Source organism: Salmo salar, chromosome ssa11 (assembly GCF_905237065.1).
Source record: "Salmo salar chromosome ssa11, Ssal_v3.1, whole genome shotgun sequence".
Classification (NCBI taxonomy): Eukaryota; Metazoa; Chordata; class Actinopteri; order Salmoniformes; family Salmonidae; genus Salmo; species Salmo salar.
The window spans coordinates 13,949,005-13,976,537 of record NC_059452.1 but is presented as its reverse complement, the minus strand read 5'-3'; the positions used below and the strand labels follow the sequence as shown (position 1 = coordinate 13,976,537).

The 27,533-nt window shown below is 43.5% G+C and overlaps 1 protein-coding gene and 1 long non-coding RNA gene across 4 annotated transcripts in view; one reads left to right on the top strand and one right to left on the bottom strand.

Moving 5' to 3' along the window:
• Window positions 1-4,461: 4,461 nt before the first annotated feature.
• The window catches only part of si:ch211-186j3.6 (neural-cadherin), a 255,716-nt gene continuing 232,644 nt past the window's right edge, over window positions 4,462-27,533 (top strand). Inside the window, exon 1 of one of the 3 annotated variants that reach the window (XM_045689054.1) lies at window positions 4,462-5,822. In XM_045689054.1, the coding sequence (XP_045545010.1) occupies window positions 4,817-5,822 (1,006 nt within the window). In that variant the 5' untranslated portion in view covers window positions 4,462-4,816. The remainder of the gene's footprint in view (window positions 5,823-27,533) is intronic. The other 2 variants (XM_045689053.1, XM_014126570.2) reach the window with 2 other exon arrangements.
• On the bottom strand, window positions 22,581-27,059 carry LOC106562043 (uncharacterized). The gene is made up of 6 exons (XR_001318965.2): window positions 26,861-27,059; window positions 24,477-24,556; window positions 24,193-24,329; window positions 23,433-23,467; window positions 22,911-23,005; window positions 22,581-22,726 (listed from the first exon to the last, which is right to left on the bottom strand). It is a non-coding gene; the product is annotated as an uncharacterized lncRNA (long non-coding RNA).

Genomic DNA, 27,533 nt, shown 5'->3' with positions numbered 1-27,533 from the left:
TCTCACCTCTGTGGTTGCATGTTAGCGCTAAGGAGAGAGGGGCTGCATGACATTAATACCTAACTAGATATCTACGGTTTAACTGGATGGACGCTGTGAGCTAGCCAGTCCTCTGGGTCTTCATGCCTTGGTGGCTCTTTGCCGGGAAACTGAAACATTCTAGTAACACAGAGCCAATTTACAACCCCCTGGATCCTAGATTGTGTTTGCGATGAAGTGAAATTGGTATTTCTTCAGCGCTGCATTGAAAGTGTTTCTCCCTGGTTTTTTTATCAGTCTATCAAGCTCTCTCGCTGACACTCTCCTGTGGTAGGTGGTATTAGAATAGATATCAGAATAATGAGCTATGTATTCTCCTCCTCCATCCCTTGGCCTCTTCCGGTATTGCCACTCTCTCTCACACTCCAGTTTGACACGCTCATTGTTTAGCATGGCGTGGATCTTGGGATGGTTAATATTATTCCAGCGCGCTGGTAAAGTCAGATAAACCTCTAATTGAAATTTGGTTGTGGAACACCAGAGAGCAATCGCCTCTGGCTACATGTTAGAGAGGGAAGGAGAGCCATCAATAGAAGTTCGAAAGCTATGTGTGTGGCAATTCAACAGCTTGAGGCTGTAAGTCCAAACCAGAGGGAATCACTAGACTAGAACATGTACCTGCGATACCCAAACCGCATGGAAGGTGTCCCCTCAGAACCTATTGCATGTGCATAAAGATGGATGTTTCAAGTACGTGTTAAGAATATGCTCATTTCAATTTGTTACTGTAGCATGAACGTGTATACATTGTTCCTGAATTTAATTAATACAACACTTCCCAGTCAACTGCCAGTACTAGGTTTGTCTAGGTTCGGGGCCAAATGTAACTTCTGGTCTCAAGGAGACTGTTTAAAGGTACACATGGTTTTCCTCTGGTTGGGAATATATAAAGGACACAATAACCTATGTTTTGCTAAATTGCACATTTTCTGAACGAATTGGTGAGCATCGCTGCTGAAGCATGAGAGATTTTTTTTTTTAAAGAGATTCTATCAATGTTTTTTTCCCCTCTTGTTTGACTGAGCTTAACTGAGTGGCTTGGGTGTTCTTGGGTGAACAAATCTATTCTTACAAATGAATCTAGGCCTATTATCTGTACTGCCAGTGTGTGTGAGCATGTTTTATATAATTTTTATGGCAAGGATAAAATATTTAATGTCCTGTAAACTTGATAAAATATGTTACTCTAAACATGTATAAATCATCTTTCTTTACTAGAAAGAGTGATTCAGTTTTACAGTTTCTCAATTCTCTGGTTCATTTTTTGAAACACAGTCTTAACATTCTCTAAACTGTAAGTGCAATTGTCACAACTGTTTTATGGGACATCACAAGTCTATTGCATATCTGAAAAATGTAGTAACTCATCCAAAACATTTAATTCATGCTTCAAAACATAGTTATCGTGTCAGTAAATTGGCCAATGCCACCAAAATGAAACGTTTTTGTCATCGTGTGAGCCGTACTGGTCAAAATGTTTAGATGTTTTTTTCACCACGGCAGTCAACCCAGGAAATGGTTGTTATATACAAATGTCAGTTCTGTTGTACATTTTTGTTGATACTGACTGCTTACTGTACTATATAAGAATGTCCGTTTTATCTAACTGAATGCTATTGTGTATCACACAGAGCTTTTTAGATACCGATTTCAACAGTAGGTAAAAATTTACTGGGAAAAGTCAATACCGTTGTAAACAGAAAAATGATATGCACATTTGTATGTATACAGTACATTTATTTTTGTAGCAATGTGTTACATGTAAACAGAAGATTCACATTTGCATGTCCATTTTTACATATTTCTTACATGTAAAGTCATATATAGTGTACAGAATTTGCCACAAAATGACATCCATGCAAAAAAATAAAAATAAAACGCAACAATGAAAAGACCTGTGGTAGTTCTGTAAAAAAAACATTCAATTGTACCTCCTCACAGTACGTAACACTACAAGTTCCCGTCTTGGTGGACAACCTGTCGCTCTTGTTGGTCTGGCCAGAGATTCGTGAACATCACATCTGATGTTTTCCCTTGCGATGCACGGGGGGTCTCCTTGCGTGGCGCAACCATCACCTGCAATAATCGCCTGTGATGTCCTCACAAGCAGCATTCATGACATCTAACAGAGACATCTGCTCTTGTGCCCGATAGTCATATACTTTCCACTTCTATGCTGAAAAAATCTCTATCGGTTTCAGAGATGGGGAGGATGGTGTAAGGAACTCCATTGTTATCCTTTCATGTGCAGCAAACCATTCCCTAACAATGTTGGTTCGGTGGAAGCTGACATTATCCCACACAATTACATAATTTGGCAAATCTGGTCTAACTAAACCTCTTTGGTGTTCTGGTATTAGGTCTCTGTAGAGTGTATATAGGAAGGACAGGAGAAGTTGGTTGTTATAGGGCCCAATGTGTGGAATATGTGTTCTCACACCATTCTCAGAAATGGCAGCACACATTGGAATATTGCCCCCATGTTGGCCTGGTGTGCCAATTGTGGCTCGGTGTCCAAGGAGATTGCGGCCATGTCTCCTGCCTTTAGCCAGATTGAACCCAGCCTCGTCCACAAAAACAAGAATGTGGGTCATTTCATGTCCTTCCAGCTCCATTATTCTCTATATAGTAACATAGAAACAAAATATAAAGTTAGCCTATTCTAGAATCAGACAGTTTAGTAAAGTAGAAATGTTCTCTGTTCATATGGGTATCTACAACTTCAAGAAGTATATACACAGGCATTATTGAAGTACAGTAAAACTCAATATACACACCAATGTTTTACCTGGACATACTGGTACCGCAGCTCCTTCACTCTGTCACTATTCCTCAAAAAAAGTTTGATTTTGATTCGATTTTTTCCCAAAACTTTGTCTATAGTGGAAATGCTGACAGAATTGATATTTGCGAACATATTGTTGTCATTTATGATTGCACTTTGGATCTCTCTTAGCCTGATGGAATTGTTGGCTATGACCATGTTGCAAATTTCTTCTTCTTGCTGATGGCTGAATACTGCTGCTCTGCCACCAGCATGAGGTTGTTGTGCAGTCCGATATATGACATGTCGAATTCACAAATAGATCATGTTACAGATAGTGTATTGTATTCAAAATGTGCTGTATTACTGTATATTCCTCATACATATGTTACGGTACTTTGTGATTTACAGACTTGCATTTACCTTTACAATAGTTGCTGTACTGTTGTGAATGAAATGCTGTAACAAAAGTAAATAACGAGTACATATTTACCTGTTTTCCCTACGGAATGTTTGCACAATTGATGACACTGTGGACCTGTTTACATTAGGCTGTACTCTCCGACCAGCCTCTTCCATTGTAAGACCATGGTTTATGACATGGTCCACAATTGTGGCTTTGATTTCATTAGGGACTCTTATTCTTCGCCTTCTACCTCTTCCTCTATTCTGTCTTCCCCTAACACCACGCCCTGCCTGGGGCGGCAGGTAGCCTAGCAGTTAAAGCATTGGGCTAGTAACCGAAAGGTTGATAGATCGATTCCCGAGCTGACGAGGTAAAGATCTGTCGTTCTGCCTCTGAACAAGGCAGTTAACCCACGGCCGTCATTGTAACCCAGTTAACCCATAGGCCGCCATTGTAAATAAGAATTTGTTCTTAACTGACTTGCCTAGTTAAATAAAGGTTCAAATAAAATAAAAATCTTATTTCTCTTCCACAGCATGTAGCTGCTGTTCAGCGTTATGATGTTCCTCCATGTTTAAAATGGTAGTGATTGTTCTGTGGGCAAGCTCCATATATATGTTCCAAACTTGATTGGTTGATTGGTAAGATTGTGATTCCTATTTCATTACTATGTCACCTGGCAGGTAATTTGCCAATTTAGCAGACATCACAAACAGTCCATGTCATAGATATTTATGGCATATATATGTATGTCTGACTGATTTTGCTAATTGAATGGATCATTTTGTGATGGCTCACACGATGAAAGAATGTTTAGAAGCTGTGAGGAGTATGTCAGTTTCACTGAGAATCAACTCAGCAGTTTTGATCAGCAAGCCATGCGCATGTAGTTATTGTGCAAATTGTAGACAATTGTACTTACTATTTTGCACACGTGCCAAAACACGTGCAATTTGCTAAAAACGAATAAGACATTCAAATCTGGTGTGAACAAGAAACTAATTGTTCAGAGATTTTAACTTATTGTTTTTGAAAAAAAAAATCTCATTCGATAATTGAGCCAAAGCGATTGAGAAAAACTGTAATATTTGGTCTGTATATATTCCTCAATTATCAATGACAAATCTAGGTCACTGAGTTAAAGTGATAGTTAAAAACATACAGTAGCCTATCATGCCATTGCTATTGGACACGGACTTACTGTATGTGTTGGAATGAAAAACTGATGGACATGAATAATGTGACGTGGCCTTCCCTGAGGAGTCACTGTAGGCCGCGCCCCCTCGAGCACGGCGCTGTCCAGTACCAGATGCTGCTCGTGCTGTCAGAAACACTGAGCGGAGGCGCGCACTTGAGCTGCATTATCCGGAGAGCTGGGCACGCAGACTGCTGCTGGAGTGGAGACAGAGAAGACAGCGAAAGTTCTGCGGCTAGAGCTAAAGCAATGAATCAAACCACGACAATGAACAGCATTTTTGTGAAATCGATGTTTTAGATTATAATTCATCCGAAGTTTTAGAGGACTTAAAATACATGTTTTTCGAAATGATTAAGGGGCCTAGAGTGACAGCCTAACACCACTCAGTGTGGTACAACTGACAACAGTCATGATTTGGACTATTTTAATATGCTATTTCGTGTCATCTGTACTTGGGAATAAGACAGAGGAAAGGATACCCTTCTTTCATGGACATGTATTCGAGAACTCCGAGCCGGGATCCAAAGTAAACGGTCTCAGCATCCCTGTGAAGCGGGTTGACGCGCAGAGATGGTGTTCCAACTCCGGCATGCATCTGAAACTCTTGGGAGACGGAAGTAAAGATTTCAATGTATTTGCCCACCACAAACGCGGACACATACTTCTGAAAACCTCGATCGTCCTGGACAGAGAGGAGCGCTCCGAGTACCTGCTCAGCCTGGGTCTGTGCTGCCAAAGCTGCGCCGCCACTGACCTTGTGGTCGCAGAAGTTGCATCTGTGAAAGTGGACGTTTTGGACACTAATGACCACGAGCCAACATTCCCTAATGCTGATATAAAAATCCATCTGGAAGACTCCACTGCTCTGCGGTCTGTGGTGTATAAAGTGACCGCGGAGGATACAGACCACGGGAAAAATGCTGAACTCATTTACTTTGCTCTTCCCAAAAATTGCAGTTTCTACGTCGTTCCAAAAACGGGAGATGTACTGCTGGTGGACTCTATATTGGGTCTTACCGCCCCAATAAAGTTTAACGTGTTTGCGATGGACCACGGCTGGCCCTCACGGACCAGTCAGAGTATTGCAATAGAGATTAATCCCCGGCAATGGCCAGCGGTTCCACCGCCATCCCAGGGCGAACCGAAAATCAGACTACCTCGGAAGTCGAGGTCCCTGCTAGAGTCGGACGAACCGGTTGTAATACATGTTTCCGAGGATGCCAGTATCGGTTCTGTTGTAGTGAACTTGTACCCGGTGAGGTTTCAAGCTGCCAGCTTTGAGTTGATGGATCCCGGTGCGGACAGCTCGCCGGTCACGGTGAGTCGGGACAGCGGAGATATAGTAATTACACGGCGCCTGGACCGGGAGACGGATCCTCTCGTGGAAATTACTGTGAAAGTTCAGGATAAAAGAGGTGAGAGTGCCTTTGCAATTTTATATTGCTGCTTCAATGTTTTTTCTCTCTTCAACGTACCGCGTTAAATACATTTATCTATAAGTGTATTTCGTCTCTCTTTAACTTAAGGGCCTCTGTAAAGTAATTATGGGCCACAGTTTGGTCTAAATTAGCCCTCTGAATCGATGTGGAGAAAAGACAACATAAGCTACTTATATAGCCTCTCTGTAGAAGTGTCATGCTTTAAAGTGCAATGATTTAAAATGTATTCGTTTCTGTGGTTACATGTTTAATAAACACCCACAGCTTTGCCTTCATGATCCCAAGAGGTTGAAACCATGCGTATGCGTAAATTATGCATGGAGAGACGTGCGCCTTGTAAATAGTTACCCTGGGACAAAGTAATGCGCACAAATTGGGCTTATAATACACAACATCAATTCACATTAAACTACGATTTGTTGACTGCATATGTTCTCTGGTATTAGTGCAGATGTTCTGAATTTACAGGAGGCGTGCGGATGCTACTGTTTCTAATGACTCGATCACACCGACAGAGTTTTGCATTTTGGTACGCCTGCATTTGCCTTGCAGCATTGCGTTGCAGAGCGTTTTTTTGTTGGGGGGGTGCATAACACCTCGATCACATCGACAGGGATTGGCGTTTTGGTACACCAGAAGTATATTCATTTCGATATGGAATTCTGAGTTTCCTTGCAGCATTGCATTGCAGAGGAAGTTGGAGCACGTTCTGTGTGGTGCATACGTTGGATTTATCGATGCGAACCGTATGCGTAGACGGCTTGACAGAAATGGTAGCAGAAGGCGAATGTTGAACTTTTGTTGCACACATAAACAGATGATGCTGCATACCATTTTGAGCAAAAAAATGTTGTCGGTGTGATCGAGGCATACCTGTAGGTTAATTATCACCTGCAGAAATGGCTCCATTCATGTTCTTTTTGAGAGACAGGCTACAGCTAAAATTGCATTGCTAATGCAATAATATGTTTTATATGCACTGCTCGCATTGGTAATCCCGCGCCTAGCATATGTGAACCTGTCTAACTATGGAATTATATGAGGGCTCAACCTCCTTACTGTTGGCCGCAGCAGCTCCAATTGACACATACAATGTGTATAATTGCACGAAATTAGCTGTAAAACTGCAATAAAAAGTGTTGTAAAGCAATTTTTGGTTTTGTTTTACCTTTTGTTAATAAAATGCCCTTTCTGCTAAGTGTACATATTCATTATAGTTTTTAATTACGGTGCTGAGTTAATGTGTAGCAACTAATTGTATGGCTAATAGGCTATGTATTTGTAGATCGACTGAGGTGAACGAACCTACAGCAGCCAATGTGATAATGGATGGGGTAATCTTTGCTTGTGTTTTAGTTTTTGCTGTTCTCCAAATAGCATTTGCGTTTTTAAATTGTACAGAAATGCAGTACATGAGATTCAACACACAACAAATCTGACCCTGGCTATGGACCTGTGTCTCAGGCATGATAAACCCGCATTGTTTGAAGTGATAAGTGATGTGCTATCTTTTTGGTTTTGAGTGGGGACCTGTAGATTATTGTAGCCTAGGCCTGCAGTATTGGCTGTGTTTAGTGTTCATATTTTCAAATGTATACATTTGCCAGTTGCCTCTGTCAGGCAGCAGTACAACCCACCTTTTACGTTTATTTGCTCACTTGCCATGCACTGTACTAGAAAAGAAAGTACAATATTTTACCCAGCTGTTCTAAAGTGATGGCCGAATTACATAATATCTGCGTTCATGCAGATGGTCATTCAACCAGTGCTGCCTGTCTACAACAATGAGCACAGGGAACTTGACGTCTGTGTGTGCAAAGATGGCGCGCTCTGCATTCATTTCTAGGCTATGTGAAGTATGGGGGCCTATTTACATGCATTGGAGTGAATAAAACCCCCATAATTTCTCGTTTTCTCATTTCCCTCGCTGAGTGTTGTGAAATGATTTAATGGATCCTAAAATGGGTGTGTGGTTCATGTATTAACCACTGTTTTTTTAATTATCAAATAACCTACTTGACTTGATTTCAAATGTTCCAGCAGACACCAGTGTTTAATATGGACAAATCTGTGCTCGGGGAACCGGAATTTCATGTGGTGGGAATTTGGTGGAGTCTAATCCTTTTTGAGTGGAGATCCTGCTCGACCTGGCTCCATATGCTGGCATTATCCATGTAATCCCATCTCATACACGTTCTCATTTTTGGGATTTAGAGTTGCAGCACAGTTTGTTGGAGAACTCGTGCGCTTCTTCGAGGGAATAGAAAGGCCTTAAAGTAATGCGTTTATCGCGAACAGTGTGCTCCATGGCCCACTCACATTTCTCCACGGCATCCATGCGCTGCGCAGCCGAGGCGCGCTACAACCACCCCTGAATGAGTTGTTGCCAGGGTTGTTGATTTAATTAGCTCGGCCTTTGGTGTTTTCATTACTGTCTGTCTGTGTGCTTGTCCTGTGGCCTGAAGACCAGAACCTACTGTAGATGTTGCGTGTCTGGCAATGAGGGTGTGTGAACTGCGAGATAGCTTTTCAGAAGCCAGGGGATTCACAGTAATGAGGGAAAAACAGCTGGCTTTAATCAAGTATGAGAGGTGTGTCAGTTGTCCTCACTTATAACAGTATCTGTGAACTAGACCAACTCCCTGTTGAGTACATGAAGACTAGCACGCATGAACACATGCATTTCGTGTTATTCTACATCTACATTTTTGCTACTAAATTTAGTATGGTATGTTATGTTTCTTACAGTTTGTAATAATTTGTGGATGGCAATCACCCATTTTGTATGATTTGTTACGAATTACAATTCATATTATATGTTAACAATTTACAAAACTTACAATATGTTACGAATTTGAAAAACGTAGAATATGTTACAAATGTGTAAAATGTACAGTATGTTACGAATTCTAGCTAGGTGGCTGAGGTTAGCTAGCTCACTAATGTTATCTTTGCTAGGGATTAGGGTTAAGGGTTAGGGTTAGGTTTAGGAGTTAGGTTAAAGGGTTAGGAGTTAGGTTCAAGGGATAAAGGGTTAGGGGAAGGGTTAGCTAACATGCTAAGTAGTTGCAAAGTAGCTAACAAGTAATCAAAGTTGCTAATTAGCTAAAGTTGTACGTGATGAGATTCGAACTCATAACCTTCGGGTTGCTAGAAATTCACATTATACGCCCACCAATCCACCCCGACCAGCCACCCTCCTTTCGTTTTTGCGTTAAATAACCATTTGTCTCATGTAACCATACCAAACATAATATATCACACTAAATGGAGTGCTTTGGATTTACATACAGAATAATACGAAATGTTCTGAGACCAGGTTGATCCTACAGGAGAGTAGGAGCATGCAGTCAGAGACAGATGGAAAATGAAAATATATGGTCTGTTATTACTTTATTTATCAGGATCAAACAGCCACTGCTATATATCTTCAAACAGCATATTGTATTGCACATTATTAACCGTTATACAGACATGCACACTCAGCGATGCACACGTTTCTGCCTAGTGGCCAGTGAGTGAGCTAGGCTGTGCTTTGATAACAAAGCTCTGCTGCAGCTTGTATATCGGGCTTATTCATTCTGTGACCGTCCCCTTCTCTCCTACCTCCACTGGTCAGTTGATTCTCTTTATCGGCCTGAGGTGAAATACTGGCTGGCCTGGGGTGAAATGGCCTTCTCATGTGAGTTGGTCTCTACTCTCTATTAGCTTGTCTGAGGGGAGTCACCCAAGGCTCTTTCCGTTATCTGGCATTGGGGGAGAGCAGAGCACCACTTGAATCCTATAAGGTTATTCCTATCTCTGTCTGGCTGTCTGTCTGCCTCTGTTATCCACTAACACTGGCCTCAGCCTTACCCTGGCTGTCTCAGCCACCTAAGCGGTCCCAAAAACACCCAGCCCCACAGACCTGGGCCCTCTGTTTCTCCCTTTATCCCTCCCTCCCTCTCTCCCTCCCTGCCTCCTTCACGTCTTCTCTGAACTCCACGCTCTGAAGTCTCTCTTCCTAATTGCTGTGTGAACTCTGTAATATGGAAATAGAAGGCCTCTTTAGCTGTGTATTGGTTGAGGCTATGGGCTCCTGTTTGATATGTCTGGTCTCCATGATATTGCTGCAGTGGGATCAATTAATGTGTGCGTGGGGATGGAGAGGGGGAGCGTGTGTGCAGATCAAACAGGCGTGTGGCGCCAGACTTCCCGTCTTAACGCTCTCTGCCTTGCGGCACTTTTTACTATTTCTATATCCCGTCAGGGTCATCATCGCTCTATGTCTCTCTCTCTCTCTCTCTCTCTCTCTCCCTCATAGCATGTTTTTTCATGCTTCTCCATCTCTTTCCTTCCACCATCTCTCTCTCTTACCTTCCCTCTTTCTCCCTTTAGCGCCCCCTCCTCCTCTCTCCCTCTCAATTCAATTCAATTTAAGGGCTTTATTGGCACGGGAAACATATATTTACATTGCCAAAGCAAGTGAAATAGATAATTAACAAAAGTGAAATAAACAATAAAAATGAACAGTAAACATTACACTCTCTCGTGGTCTCTCTGCTGTCTAACTCATCGTATCAGACCACTGTCAGTCATGTCGCCCTGATTGGTTGTGTGATCCGTTTCTTTCATACAGAACATGCTATAACTGTCAAACGCACCAATATGATGGGGTGCATATTTGTCTTGCTGAAGCACGCTTGAAGCTGGCATAGCTCTCAATCAAACCGACAAAGAACTGACTACCGCGTCAGACACGCATTGAGTTTGACAAGAACCCCAAACGTGTTGTATACACAGTGGATCTCACCATCCATTCTCCTCTATCTATCTATCCACCGTAGTGTTTGACTGTCTGATCCACACAGAGAGAGCTGGGATTTGGGTTTGAGCAGAAGTTGATAGGTTTTCAGGGACTTAATTCCTCTCCTCCCTGGTGTTACTGTTAATCTGATTGGGGAAGAGCCTGGAAATTAAACAGCATATGGGAGGCTTCCTCTCTCTGTCGGGGAACCAGAAGATTGTGTGCTTGCTCACGTGTACACAACACAAGTTAACTAAGTTTCTCTCTCTCTCTCTCTCTCTCCCCTCCCCACCCCTTCTCTAAAACACGTACACACGCTGTGCAAACACGCATAGACGTACATGAAGACGCATACATCCAAACCCACATAACATATGCACACAACAGACACCTACGCAGCATATGCTCTGATGCAAACATTCTCACCTGCTGTAGATACCCTCGCTTGCACTCAGCTCGCACATACTTTGCACTGGTATGATCCATGAACAGAATTTATACCTGTGAACTTCAACAAACTCTCTCTCTTTCTCTTTGTCTGTACTTCACACCCTCTTTTCTCTCTCCTCCACTCTCTCAGTTTCATCTCATCCCTCAGTCAGTCATTTCACACACACACACACACACACACACACGCACACACACACACACACACACACACACACACACACTGTACCTTGTACAACAAGCTTAGCAGATTTAAAGAATAATAGAATGATTATAGATTTATATAATGCGTTTCTAATAAATTGCATGTGATCTGGAAGCAGATATTCACAAAAATACATACACTACCGTTCAAAAGTTTGGGGTTACTTAGAAATGTCCTAGTTTTTTAAAGAAGAGCACTTTGTTTGTCCATCAAATTAACATCAAATTGATCAGAAATACAGTGTAGACATTGTTAATGATGTAAATGACTATTGTAGCTAGAAACAGATGATTTTTAATGGAATATCTACATAGGCGTACAGAGGCCCATTATTTGCAACCATCACTCCTGTGTTCCAATGGCACGTTGTGTTAGCTAATCCAAGTTGATCATTTTAAAAGGCAAATTGATCATTAGAAATCCCTTTTGCAAATATGTCAGCACAGTTGAAAACTGTTGTCCTGATTAAAGAAGCAATAAAACTGGCCTTCTTTAGACTAGTTGAGTATCTGGTGCATGAGCATTTGTGGGTTCGATTACAGGTTCAAAATGGCCAGAAACAAAGACCTTTCTTCTAAAACTCGTCAGCCTATTCTTGTTCTCAGAAATGAAGGCTATTCCATGCGAGAAATTACCAAGAAACTGAAGATCTCGCCCCTTCACTGTTGACGTTGAGACTGGTGTTTTGCAGGTACTATTTAATGAAGCTGCCAAGTTGAGGACTTGTGAGGCATCTGTTTCTCAAACTAGACACTGTAATGTACTTGTCCTCTTGCTCAGTTGTGCACCAGGGCCTCCCACTCCTCTTTCTATTCTGGTTAGAGCCAGTTTGAGCTATTCTGTGGGAGTAGTACACAGCTTTGTACGAGATCTTTAGTTTCTTGGCAATTTCTTGCATGGAATAGCCTTCATTTCTCAGAACAAGAATCGACTGATGAGTTTTAGAAGAAAGGTCTTTGTTTCTGGTTTCTGGCCATTTTGAACCTGTAATTGAACCCACAAATGCTGATGCTCCAGATACTCAACTAGTCTAAGGAAGTCCAGTTTTATTGATGCTTTAATCAGCACAACCGTTTTCAGCTGTGCTAACATAATTGCAAAAGGGTTTTCTAATGATCAATTAGCCTTTTTAAAATGATAAACTTGGATTAGCTAACACAACGTGCCATTGGAACACAGGAGTGATGGTTGCTGATAATGGGCCTCTACGCCTATGTAGATATTCCATTAAAAATCTGCCGTTTCCAGCTACAATAGTCATTTACAACATTAACAATGTCTACACTGTATTTCTGATCAGTTTGATGTTACTTTAATGGACAAAAAATGTGCTTTTCTTTAAAAAAACAAGAACATTTCTAAGTGACCCCAAACTTTTGAACGGTAGTGTATCTGCATGATGAAAATAGATTTTCAGTAGAGTATATATACCCAAAGTTGATATTTATAGCCTCACTGTTGTGTATTTCTAAAATCCCATTGCCCAGCAATCTGCTTACAGTAGATTGAGTCAGCTAGGAAGGATTAGAAAGGCAGTGATGTGTAAAACAACACACACTTAATTACTGGAAGATTGTAATGTATTAGGATTTACGGTGACGGAAGGGGACGAGGGAGGGAAGGAGATAATGCTTAAGGACTTATTGGAAGCTTTGGGCGTTATACCCGATTCAGAGGGGTTGGGTTAAATGCGGAAGACACATTTCAGTTGAATGCATTCGGTTGTACAACTGACTAGGTATCCCCCTTTCCCCTTGCCATTTTCCTTATCCGTAACTATGGAATGGAGTGAATGGCAAAGTGAACATATGAATATACTGCACGGTGCATAGTTTAGGAATCGTAAACAGGTGCTGAAGATTTGAGAGAGGGACATGTCACTAAATATATGTCCTGCCATGTGCATAATCATGGCATGTGCATACTGTATATGCAAAAGCTCACCTTAGACAGAATACCACAAACACACAAATATGATGAGGCCCTGTCCGTCATCTTCTTGCCGTCACTACGCCCGCCCCCGCCAGGCGTGCGGCCTCCGCAGTAGCAGCGGACACGGCTGTCAGTGTCACCAGAGTGTGTGTAACTGTGAGTGGCGGGGAGAGCGATCGATGGGTCTGACTGAGAGATCACACAGCGTTTAGTCAAGGCTCCACTCCGCTCTGGCCGTCTGCTGTGGCTATGACCATCACTGACCCAGCCCGACTCTCCATGATTGAGTTCTGTATTTGGATGAAGAAGATACATGTTGGAATAAAAGAACAGAACAGATGAGTTGCTGAGTGCCACCCACCCCTCTCCCCTCCTCTCCCACTCGCTGTCCCTGAATCTAGCATGCCTTCGCAAATTAGGAATTTGTCACTGCATTTCTTTGCCAGTTGTTGTGGCATTTGACGGAATGTCTTTGAGCGTGGGAGTGGGTGGGTGTGTGTTCGTGTGTATGTGTGCGTGCGTGGTGTGTGTGCGTGCGTATGTGTGCGTGCAAAGTGTTTTATTTTTATGGTGAAAGCTCTTTCGTCCACGTGAGGCTACAATAGGTTGAGTTTCCCAGGGAATCTTTGAAGTGAGCTTTAGCCTATTACCCGATTGTGTCTGTTATTAAAGAATTTGAAAGTATGTTGTGTATGTGACTGGGTTTCATGTGTGGATATAAATATGGGCAGGTATGTTTAATACTAAGGCTACAAGCGTAGGGCTTGATTGTTTTCATTAAATCCCGTATGTGTATAAATATTGTATATGCATTCGTTCATATAGGGCAGAACATTGTTATATATAGCCTACAGAAATTGGTTAAGTTATGGCCTGAACTAAATGTGTTCATATGGGTAGGATATTGTATATACCGTAATTTCCGGACTATTAAGCGCACCTGAATATAAGCCGCACCCACTGAATTTATTTTAAATTTTTATTTTGAACATAAATAAGCCGCACAGGTCTATAAGCCGCAGGTGCCTACCGGTACATTGAAACAAATGAACTTTACACAGGCTTTAACGAAACACGGCTTGTAACAAAAATAAATAGGCTTTAACAAAACACGGCTTGTAACAAAAAATAAAAAATTAGCAGTAAGCTTTAGTTGTCTTTTTGCACTGAGTCAATTCCTCACGTTGCTGTTTCCAACGTTTTATCATCGACTCATTAAGACCAAGCTCCCGTGCAGCAGCTCTATTTCCTTTTCCAACAGCCAGATCAATCGCCTTCAACTTGAAAGCTGCATCATATGCATTTCTCCGTGTCTTTGCCATGATGAGGGTGACAAAATGACTACCGTAATCAGAATGATGGGAAGTTTGAGAGTGCTCGATTTAATCTAAACAGTAAACAAAAAAGTTGTTTGACCGTAACCCGTTCGGCAATTTCATTGGTCTAATGAAAGCTTCATGCCGCCAAAAAACTGAGCACGTCACAGAATGTGTTTTTTTTTTTAAATAATTGAAAGTGGGAAAAATCCATATATTAGCCACATCATTGTTTAAGCCGCGAGGTTCAAAGCCTGGGAAAAAAGTTGCGGCTTATAGTCCGGAATTTACGGTACTGTAAATCCATTCAAATTGTTAAAGGCCGACATTTGGTCGTTTCAACAACCAAAAAAATAAGCGTATTACCTACAATAAAAAGTTTTGTTTGACAACGCGTGGGTGCGTGTTCATGTGTGTGTTTGTGTGAGTGGTACAGAAGTGGGCAGAGCGCAGCCAGAATGACAGTAATCCTCTGGTGGATTAATTATCAGAAGGTGGCGTGGTTTTTGTCGAAACAGAAATGTAAACTATCAGGAGGCCGTCCAAGTGAGGTACCCTCCAATCTCCAATGTGTCCCACTGCCAAATTCCCTGGCAGATCAATGTTTGCCATGCTGTATCCTTTCTCTCTCTCTCCCTCGCTCTCTCTGTCCTCCTACACTTTTCTGTTAATCTGAGTCTATTTATCTACCCTCCTTTCTGCCTTAGTTCCTCCTCTCCTCCCACAGTAACATTTTTCTATTACTGTAGTACTTCACTTCTCTCAGTCCAATTCTACCATCTAGCTCTCCCTGCTAGTTGTCTGCAGCTCTCTTGTTATTTCCTATTTTCCTCTGTTGGCTCACCATTCCTCTCTGCCTTCTTAGTTTCTGCCCTTCCTGCTCATCCTCAACTTGCACTCTCTTCTCTCTCTCCTCCTCCTTGCTGAATTGCCTCGCCAGACACATCCCTCTTTCATCCTGCTCTCTCCTTTTCTGATACACCCTCCAATCATGGATCGCCTCGTTAATCTGTCTCCAGTCAAACTTTGGCGGGATGTCTGCATGTTTTTCTCTCTCTCTCTCTCTCTCTCGCAGCGCTGGATCTGCCTGCTCTCTGATTAGTTTATTTCCAATCTGCCGGCTGAATCTCAGCGCACAGCAGCACAGTTGCCTAATTGCCAGACTTAATCAAAGAGACAAACGAAGGGATGGGAGGCAGCTAGTGACCTTTTAGAGATGCCACGCTCCTCTCTCCCCCTCTCCCCTCCTCTCCTCGACTCTATTCTCCAGGAAGAGAGTTGCCAGCCAGCCATTCCAGCGTTTTAATATCGAGGCTGTCAGTAGACAAATGTGGCTGTTTTTGCAACTCCTTCCCATTTCTATCCAGGCCTAATGAGCAGCGTGTCTCTCCAGCCAAGGAAGTGGGAAGCAATGGGCCAGTGCAGAACAATGGCCGTGCCGTCAGATCGTTTTTCTGAGAGAGCCAGAGCCCCACGTCGTTGCAGTCGCTCCTTGCTGGCCAGGCAGGCCATGAGTAATGGTGAGTCTGCACTGGGTCTACATTAGCGCGTGACCTCTTCATGTCAACAGCAGTCACTAATGGTTGCTCCGCGTCATTCAGCATAAAAGACGCAGCGTGAACGATCTGATAGAAGACGAGGCACACACATCACGGAGGCATGGCTAGGCAGGCAGGGAGGAAGATAGGGCCCCACAAGGCACCGGAGATTTCCTTCTATTTGTGTTGGCTTCAAAACAGCAGCCTGTGTTTTCACAGCTCAACAAATACGGTCTTGAAACAGTGTCGGACCGGAGTGTAGGCTTTTCCCCCAAAGGAAGTTTGTTTGTGCTTTTTTGGTTTCTTTGTGTGTATTTGTGAATCTCTGTGTGTGTGTGTGTGTGTGTGACTTGGTTTTCTCTCAATCTATTATCAATACATCTCTACATGCAGTCAGTCAGCGTGAGTAAGCCATCTCTGTGATAGGGCATTTGAAGCACCCGTGTCCTTGGACGCTTCCTCCATACACTGGCACTTTAGCTTGTCAACATACAAGTCTAAATCTGCCTGTTATTATTTAACTGTTTCTGGCTGTCAAATTTCTCTCTTCTACCTCATTATACAGTACCTGAACAAAAGTATCTGGACACTTGCTAGTCAAACATCTCGTTACAAAATCATGGGCATTAATATGTAGTTTTTTTGCTGCTATAACAGCCTCCACTCTTCTGGGAAGGGTTTCCACTAGATGTTGGAACATTGCTGCGGGGACTTGCTTCCATTCAGCCATGAGCATTAGTGAGGTCGGGCACTGATGTTGGGCAATTAGGTCTGGCTCGCAGTCGGCGTTCCAATTCATCCCAAAGGTGTTAGATGGGGTTGCGGTCAGGGCCAGTCAAGTTTTTCCACACCAATCTCGACAAACCATTTCTATATGGACCTCGCTTTCTGCATGGGGGCATTGTCATACTGAAACAGGAAAGGACCTTCTCCAAACTGTTGCCACAATGTTGGAAGCACAGAATCGTCTCGAATGTCATTTTATGCTGTAGCGTTAAGATTTCTCTTCACTGGAACTAAGGGGCCTAGCCCAAAACATGACAAACAGCCCCAGGCCATTATTCCTCCTCCACCAAACTTTAAAGTTGCCACTATGCATTCGGGCAGGTAGCGTTCTCCTGGCATCCTCCAAACCCAGATCCGTCCGTCGGACTGACAGATGGTGAAGCGTGATTCATCACTCCAGAGAACGTGTTTCCACTGCTCCAGAGTCCAATGGCGGTGAGCTTTACACAACTCCAGCCGACGCTTAGCATTGTGCATGGTGTACTTAGGCTGGTGTGCGGCTGCTCAGTCATGGAAACCTATTTCATGAAGCTCCCGACAAACAGTTCTTGTGCTGACGTTGCTTCCAGAGGCAGTTTGGAACTCAGTAGTGGGTGTTGCAACCGAGGACAGGTGATTTTTACGAGCTACGCGCTTCAGCACTCGGCGGTCCCGTTCTGTGAGCTTGTGTGGACTACCACTTCGCAGCTGAGCCATTGTTGCACCTAGATGTTTCCACTTCACAATAACAGCACTTACAATTGACCGGGGCAGGTCTAGCAGGGCAGGAATTTAACAAACTGGAAATGTGGCATCCTATAACAGTGCCACATTGAAAGTCACTGAGCTCTTCAGTAAGGCCATTCTACTGCCAATGTTTTTTTCTATGGATTGCATGACTGTGTGCTCGATTTTATACACCTGTCAGCAACGGGTGTGGCTGAAATAGCCGAATCCACTCATTTGAAGGGGTGGCCACATACTTTTCTATATATAGTGTAGGTTAAGGCAACCTTTATTAGGATATAAATAGTATTTTTGGGTTGTAAACTATTCCCATGGCAACCACTTAGACCTAGAGCACAAGAACAGTGCATATACCCTCAAATTGATTATTAATCCTAAATGTGGCCTGAGTGAGTGCACTAAGTGCTCCTTATACGAGCCCAGAACAAGACATTTAGCTCTCTGGTCTCTGCTGAGCACCTGGTGAGACTCTGGAGGAGAGAAAGGAGTAGATTACTCTCCCTCCTCATCTCCACCCTGCTCAATTAGTGGAGTTGGAGCAGCAGCAGGCCGCAGTATTGTCGAGTCTGGGTCTGGGAGAAGAGGAGAGCAGAATCCCATGCGCCACAGGGCTCGTCAAACAGCCAGCAGAGCACAGCCCTCTGACATCACAGGCTGCTCCTGACCAGGGCCATCAAACCAGGGATCTCTAGGCTGTAGTGTGGAGTATAGGGTACTCAGGTTAAAGGCCTGCACAGACTGTATGATTTTAGCCATGTAATGCCACGATTTTACAGTCCCAGACAACATTTCCATGTGGTGGGAAAATTCTTAGGTCGTAAACGATTATCGGACGTCTTGACTCTTTCAGTGTAACAGGGTCTAGGTCTGCCCAATAACTACCATTACGTGCCTTCGTAGGTTCCAACAAAGTTCTTGTGTCAGAATTGTTGAGCCTTCATCGCAGGGCTGGCAGATTTTATTTGCAGAAAGGTTTTTATGAAAACATTTTGGGGAAGGACATAAAAGATTGTAAAAACACCAGCAAATCAGCTCCAAGTGATTATAATTTTGGAAATCTGTTCCAACCCAGTGGGGGAAACCTGGTTGAAAAGACGTGCATGACGTCTTATTCTGGTCGCAAACTGGTTGATAATGACGGGGTTTTTTTACGTCTTTTTACTGACCAGAATGTCTTTTTCTAACCGCCATATGACCAGCTGGTCATAATTCTGACCACTATATTATGTTTTATATTGTAGCCTACTGGTCATAGTTAAGACCTCATCATTTCTATTGTGTTATTGACTGTACTTTTGTTTATCCTATGTGTAACTGTGTTGTTTCTGTCGCACTGCTTTGCTTTATCTTGGCCAGGTCGCAGTGTCAACTGGCCTACCTGGTTAAATGAAATTTAAAAAAATAATCATAACCTGGTAATGCCTACCTAACTACAGCTTATTACCTACACTCTTAGAAAAAAAAGGGTTCTTCGGCTGTCCCCATAGAAGAACCATTTTTGCCATTGCTTGATCTATTTTAAACGTAAGAATATGTTGCAGATTAACTTTAATTGGTAACTATGGAAACCAATAGAAATGTAATGAACAACATTTTCAATATCCAACTTTATCCCCTGCAATACTTTTTACAGTACACTCTTAGCACCTTTTTTTCTATCTAGAACCTAAAAGCGTTATTTTGGTTGTCCTATAGGAGAACCTTTTGAAGAACCTTTTTGGTTCCAGGAAAAAACCCATTTAGTTTCCATGTAGAACCCTCTGTGGAAAAGGTTCTACATTTACATTTAAGTCATTTAGCAGACGCTCTTATCCAGAGCGACTTACAAAATGGTGCATTCACCTTATGATATCCAGTGGAACAACCACTTTACAATAGTGCATCTAAATCTTTTAAGGGGGGGGGGTTAGAAGGATTACTTTATCCTATCCTAGGTATTCCTTAAAGAGGTGGGGTTTCAGGTGTCTCCGGAAGGTGGTGATTGACTCCGCTGTCCTGGCGTCGTGAGGGAGCTTGTTCCACCATTGGGGTGCCAGAGCAGCGAACAGTTTTGACTGGGCTGAGCGGGAACTGTGCTTCCTCAGAGGTAGGGGGCCAGCAGGCCAGTGGTGGATGAACGCAGTGCCCTTGTTTGGGTGTAGGGCCTGATCAGAGCCTGAAGGTATGGAGGTGCCGTTCCCTTCACAGCTCCGTAGGCAATCACCATGGTCTTGTAGCGGATGCGAGCTTCAACTGGAAGCCAGTGGAGAGAGCGGAGGAGCGGGGTGACGTGAGAGAACTTGGGAAGGTTGAACACCAGACGGGCTGCGGCGTTCTGGATGAGTTGTAGGGGTTTAATGGCACAGGCAGGGAGCCCAGCCAACAGCGAGTTGCAGTAATCCAGACGGGAGATGACAAGTGCCTGGATTAGGACCTGCGCCGCTTCCTGTGTGAGGCAGGGTCGTACTCTGCGAATGTTGTAGAGCATGAACCTACAGGATCGGGTCACCGCCTTGATGTTAGTGGAGAACGACAGGGTGTTGTCCAGGATCACGCCAAGGTTCTTAGCACTCTGGGAGGAGGACACAAGGGAGTTGTCAACCGTGATGGCGAGATCATGGAAGGGGCAGTCCTTCCCCGGGAGGAAGAGCAGCTCCGTCTTGCCGAGGTTCAGCTTGAGCTGGTGATCCGTCATCCACACTGATATGTCTGACAGACATGCAGAGATGCGATTCGCCGCCTGGTTATCAGAAGGGGGAAAGGAGAAGATTAATTGTGTGTCGTCTGCATAGCAATGATAGGAGAGACCATGTGAGGATATGACAGAGCCAAGTGACTTGGTGTATAGCGAGAATAGGAGAGGGCCTAGAACAGAGCCCTGGGGGACACCAGTGGTGAGAGCGCATGGTGCGGAGACAGATTCTCGCCACGCCACCTGGTAGGAGCGACCTGTCAGGTAGGATGCAATCCAAGCGTGGGCCGCGCCGGAGATGCCCAACTCGGAGAGGGTGGAGAGGAGGATCTGATGGTTCACAGTATCAAAGGCAGCAGATAGGTCTAGAAGGATGAGAGCAGAGGAGAGAGTTAGCTTTAGCAGTGCGGAGAGCCTCCGTGACACAGAGAAGAGCAGTCTCAGTTGAATGCCCAGTCTTGAAACCTGACTGATTAGGATCAAGAAGGTCATTCTGAGAGAGATAGCAGGAGAGCTGGCCAAGGACGGCACGTTCAAGAGTTTTGGAGAGAAAAGAAAGAAGGGATACTGGTCTGTAGTTGTTGACATCGGAGGGATCGAGTGTAGGTTTTTTTCAGAAGGGGTGCAACTCTCGCTCTCTTGAAGACGGAAGGGACGTAGCCAGCGGTCAAGGATGAGTTGATGAGCGAGGTGAGGAAGGGGAGAAGGTCTCCGGAAATGGTCTGGAGAAGAGAGGAGGGGATAGGGTCAAGTGGGCAGGTTGTTGGGCGGCCGGCCGTCACAAGACGCGAGATTTCATCTGGAGAGAGAGGGGAGAAAGAGGTCAAAGCACAGGGTAGGGCAGTGTGAGCAGGACCAGCGGTGTCGTTTGACTTAGCAAACGAGGATCGGATATCGTCAACCTTCTTTTCAAAATGGTTGACGAAGTCATCCGCAGAGAGGGAGGAGGGGGGGGGGGGAGGAGGATTCAGGAGGGAGGAGAAGGTAGCAAAGAGCTTCCTAGGGTTAGAGGCAGATGCTTGGAATTTAGAGTGGTAGAAAGTGGATTTAGCAGCAGAGACAGAAGAGGAGAATGTAGAGAGGAGTGAGTGAAAGGATGCCAGGTCCGCAGGGGAGGCGAGTTTTCCTCCATTTCCGCTCGGCTGCCCGGAGCCTTGTTCTGTGAGCTCGTAGTGAGTCGTCGAGCCACGGAGCAGGAGGGGAGGACCGAGCCGGCCTGGAGGATAGGGGACAGAGAAAATCAAAGGATGCAGAAAGGGAGGAGAGGAGGGTTGAGGAGGCAGAATCAGGAGATAGGTTGGAGAAGGTTTGAGCAGAGGGAAGAGATGATAGGATGGAAGAGGAGAGAGTAGCGGGAGAGAGAGAGCGAAGGTTGGGACGGCGCAATACCATCCGAGTAGGGGCAGAGTGAGAAGTGTTGGATGAGAGCAAGAGGGAAAAGGATACAAGGTAGTGGTCGGAGATTTGGAGGGGAGTTGCAATGAGATTAGTGGAAGAACAGCATCTAGTAAAGATGAGGTCAAGTGTATTGCCTGCCTTGTGAGTAGGGGGGGAAGGTGAGAGGGTGAGGTCAAAAGAGGAGAGGAGTGGAAAGAAGGAGGCAGAGAGGAATGAGTCAAAGGTAGACGTGGGGAGGTTAAAGTCACCCAGAACTGTGAGAGGTGAGCCATCCTCAGGAAAGGAACTTATCAAGGCGTCAAGCTCATTGATGAACTCTCCAAGGGAACCTGGAGGGCGATAAATGATAAGGATGTTAAGCTTGAAAGGGCTGGTAACTGTGACAGCATGGAATTCAAATGAGGAGATAGACAGATGGGTCAGGGGAGAAAGCGAGAATGTCCACTTGGGAGAGATGAGGATTCCAGTGCCACCACCCCGCTGGCTCGATGCTCTAGGGGTATGCGAGAACACGTGGGCAGACGAAGAGAGAGCAGTAGGAGTAGCAGTGTTATCTGTGGTAATCCATGTTTCCGTCAGCGTGAAACTACATGAAACCAAAAGGGTTATACCTGAAACCAAAATGGTTCTTCAAAAGGTTCTCCTATAGGACAATCAAAATAACACTTTTAGGTTCTAGATAGCACCTTTTTTTCTAAGAGTGTACTGTAAAAAGTATTGCAGGGGATACAGTTGGATATTGAAAATGTTGTTCATTACATTTCTATTGGTTTCCATAGTTACCAACAAAAAGGTTAATCTGCAACATATTCTTACGTTTAAAATAGCTCAAGCAATGGCAAAAACAAATCTACACCACCATTTTTCACACATCTGCATACAATAATTGTTTTGTGATTCACCCACAGATATTACATGCATAGAAATACTGGGAGTATATAAAGGCCCCTTGTTTTATTTGATGAATGATTAATAAGAGTGGTGTGATGGGCTAGATCCTCATCAGGGACCTCTGAGCACAGAAGGCGATCTGGAGCGTAGTGGCCCTCTTGAAGAGTTGTGTGACATGTCAGATCTGCAGTGAAAAGAATCAGCGCATTACAACTGTATCAATTAGAGATTTTATAAGCAAACTAAAAAAGGACATTCTTGAAGAAACTTGGACTCAGCTGGCTAAAAGTATTTTCATGGTACTAGTTGAATAATTTTGTGGCAGTTATAGTTGTCTTTAAAAAAGTGCAACTTGCTCATATACATACTTAGCATCCTTCTCCAACAGGGGAATATTTTGGAACTTTCCAGAGGGCCCGCAACACATCAACCTCCTGAGTTTTCTGGCGTTTCATGACACTTACTGTAAGCATAAAAAAATAAATTAACGATTGGCATAATGTGGGCATGCAGGACATAACTAACGCACAGTAAAATATATTTAACAGTCAGAATCTACTAAAAGTGGTAGCAAAGGCAACTTTTTATAAACACACCGCTCTATAATCCTAAGGACTGTGTCTCGGACAAAAGTTCCCCAATTGAGGCCAGCTTGGCAGTCTTAAAAAAAAAACAGTTCAATACAAAAATGTAAGCATGTGTACAGAGGCAATAAAAATACAAAATATTATATTGTTCTCAAGTTATGTGTCTGTCATATCATTCCTGCAACAAACAGTGTTAGACATGGGTGTAATTGGCACATTTCTTCCTCTCCTCTGCACACCTGTTTAAGTGAGCGACAGGGAGAATGAGTAAGAGAGAAACGGGAGAAACTTTACATCACTCACCAAGTCTGTTGAATCAGGACACAAGGGTTTTGCACCTAAAAAAAAAAGGGGCGAGTTAAAATAGGATTTTATTTGCCTTATTAGAAGCGGTGCCATTTCAATTTGATCCACTTACACTACTACACTCTTAGAAAAAAAGGGTTCCAAAAGTGTTCTTCGGCTGTCCTACATTGGAAAACTGTTTTTGGTTCCAGGTAGAACCATTTTGGCTTCCCGGTAGAACCATTTTGGGTTCCGTGTAGAACCCTCTGTGGAAAGAGTTCTACCTAGAACCAAAGGGTTCTCCTATGGCAGGTATCATCAACTAGATGCAGCCACGGGTTGAGCGGATGGTCAGGGGGCCGGAACATAATTAGAAAAAAATGTAACCTGCAAATTGACCACAAGAAGCCCAAACGGATATAATATTTAACTAAACCAGAATCATTTCAAACGTTGCTTACATTTGTATACGAACACATACTGTATCTCTCTATTAAGTGTGGGAATACTTGTAACAGATTTTCAAAATTAAAATCACTTGAAGCTGATTCACTGGAGTTCAGAATATGTTTCTAAGAGTGTAGGATCAGACAATCATGGGCAGCTGAATAGCATGTCTCTTGAGGAATCCAGTCTCAGTGAGATCTGATGCAGAGAAAACCATGTCATGCTCATCAGCATAGCTAGTACAAACCTAGCTCTTAGAAAGATGGTTAGTAGGAATCAACACAAATTGAAGATCAGAATAACAAACATCAACATTTTGCACATAGCTTACTGTAAATGTAATTTAAGGAGGGGTGGTTCTGCTCTCTCTTTTCCCTGGGATGTGGTAGAATAGATCAGTGGTAACTGTGTGGGTGGCCAAGCACTGCTGTAGAGGTCAAGCATCAGGTCATTGACATGTTTCAGGAGCTGTAAAGTCAGAGATGAATCATGATTAACCATTACCTAAGGTCTTCACTAAGTTGGACTTAGCCTAGTAAATACATTGACTATGCTGCCCCTCAGCAATCTGGCAGTTAGGCAGACAGATGGAGAGAGAGACAGCAAAACATTTACGTTTCTTAGTCAGCAGGTTGGATAACTACTGTACTCCTTTTTGCTCCTTCCTCCATCCTTCCATCCAAGCTAGAAGATTCCTGCAAAAAAAATATCATAAATAATTGAAAAAGGGTGTTGAGAGGTGCAACGTTAGAATGAGTATTGAGGGGGAGCAGGGGTTGGCAAAATGTATTGCTACAGTAGCCAGCTAGCTACAGTAGCAAATCTTTCCTTGTCGCTCTTCTCCCCAACAAACTGCCGCTTCACTTACAAAAGTAAAACAAGAATGCAGGAGAACAGGGCCTGTCACTTAGCAGTTAAAAAAAAAACTGCTGTTGTTTTTCAGCTGTGTTGTTGTGTAGTTTACCAGGCGCTCTGTCCCAATTGCCATATGGAATTCCAATCCAAGTTTTAGCTGGAATTTCTGTTTCTTCTTCTTTAAGGTTTCATGGCAGACTACTGTACACCTATTGGTGTACTTCCACCACCTACTTCTTCTTCTTTAGGATTTGGTTGGCGGATCGCATCCAACTTTTAGGTGCATGCACCGCCACTTACTGTGTTGGTGTGTGAGGCCATTCATGGCCTACCTACCTATTACATTCTTGATGTGGTAATACAAAATTGGGTAATGGAAAGAAATTGCCCTGCCAAATGTTGGGCCTCTTTAACAAAAAACATTACCCCATTCCACTATTTAACCCAATCTAATCCTATGCCAGACCTATGGTCTGAGAGGACAGAACACTACCACGCAACACCCCCTGCAACTGTTCTGCAGTAAATCCTCACAATCCCCACCACAACCTCTATTTCTATGACTTCCGAACCATTTCTGCAGTACAATTGACAACCATGGCTATGAATGCTAAAAAGCCAACTTTACTGAAGCACACATTCTTCCCATCACTCTCTGTTGGTCTCTGCCTACTCACAGGAATCCTCTCAGTGTCCCTCACCCTGTAACCATCTTCTCCTTTCTGTAGTGCTCTAACCAGGGCAATCTCAAACCGGACACCTGTGATCTCCAGCCCCATGGGCACCCCTACAACTTTCTCCTCCTATACTACACATTCCTTCATCTCATGCGCTCCTGTACACTTCTCCATCTAGGAATCTCCCTTCTACACACTGCTGCCACATGCCCATAATGTTGACACCTAAAACCCCATAGTATTTTTGGAACAAAAGCTCTCACGGGATAACTTACACTTCCTAACATGACGTTGTCGGGCAAAGACTCTACATCAAAACTCAGCAGGGCAGACGATGTCATCTCCGTTTCCTCACACTCTCCACCGGGTCTGCGTCGCGCTAAACAGTGGGCTTCACATACACTGGGAATCTTCAATTTCAACTGATCCTCCTCATCACTTAATGTCAACCCATTGTCACATTTCTTGCCCCTAATCGCGCGATATGGAGTGTCCGCTCCCTCTAGACTGAAGAAACACAACAAATCAACACTATTCCACTCTGAGTTACTCTCACCAACTCGCACAGTCCCCAACCTCTTCTCCACCCAACGTGACACTCTATTTGGATCAGCCAAAATGCAAGGATCCATTCTCTCCACATATCTCACTGCCACTGGGCCAGAATCATCCTCGGGTTGAGGCCCGAACTCTGCTGTCCTCGCCGCAGGTACTACATCCATACTCTCGTCAGATTCCATCTCTGAACTACTAGAGCACATATCCCTATTTTTGCACTTGGCGCCAACCTTACTCACCACACCGCCCTTACTCACCACACCGCTTCTCTCTACACTCAGCTCCTTCTCGACGGTCATCACTGCCACCACAATTAATTCACCCTCACCGCGTTCACTTTCCTTCTGTAGCTCTTCCAAAAGTTCCCACATTCCATATTCCCTCAAAACTTATTCCACTTGTCTCGTTATCCGCCATATTCTCCTTCAACAGGTCTTCCAGAAGGCTTGTGCAATCCCCCACTCCATATTTATTCAGAACGTGTTGCACTTCCTTCATTTTTTCCATCAACCCTGTGTCTCGGAGCATGCTAGATAAGATAGCTAACTAGCTCTTGTTGTCCATGGCGATATGGCAACACTAACCCTAACAAGGTGTGTATCAATTGAACCTTTCGTTTTTTTATTTTATTATTAAAAGGTCCTTATGCTTCCAAACCCGTACCTCAAGCGACGTGTGTTAACGTTTACACTGAATATAATCAACAACTATCATCAGAAATCAAGCGATATGAATCAGACAGTGGGGCGCCGACTGACCCACTAGTTGGTCAATCGGTTCAAATCAATGTTTCATATCGTGGTGTAGATGTACTGTAGATCGAATTGCACTCAAGAAATGTTCTTCCCTACTATGGGTCATATTAGCGGGCTATCCCGGGGTTAAAACACTTACAAATCCATTACGTACCTTTGACGAAGGGAAAGGACATCAGAAGATCTTCTACTTTTAGATACAGCACAATAAATTCATCATTTCCGCCTACTCGGAAATTCGATATGAAACGTTGATTTGAACCTTCTGACCAACTAGTGGGGTCAGGCGGCACCCCACTTTCTGATTCAACTCGCGTGATTTCTGATGATTGGTTCTGAATGGGGTGTCCATCGCTTTAGCTGAAACTAATATGCCCACCTCCTTATTTAGCTACTGAAATTAGAATACAATTACTGCACGCATTATGCTAATTGCTTGAAAGCTTTAAGACTAGGACTAATTATTGATAATAAATATGATAAAAATTGGGTTTTGTAAATCCTGGTGGATTGTAGTAGGATATTGAAAGATTACCATTAGAAGCCAACACACAGCAAGCGATCCAGATATCATTAATTAAACAACCATTATTTTATTGTACTGCAGTTTTACTGCATTTTAACGGCAGTGACATTTTGTAAGGGTATCCTATATTATTGTGGATGTTTATCTTACATGGTGGTAGCCTAGAACAAATGTTATGGAAGTGAATGTGCACTTTTCAAATTGGGTGGACTGCAATTACAAAAAACACAACCATAGCCTGTAGTAAAAGCAAAAGCATTTATAGAATCCGAGATTCTCTAAATTTTGGACCATCTCTTAG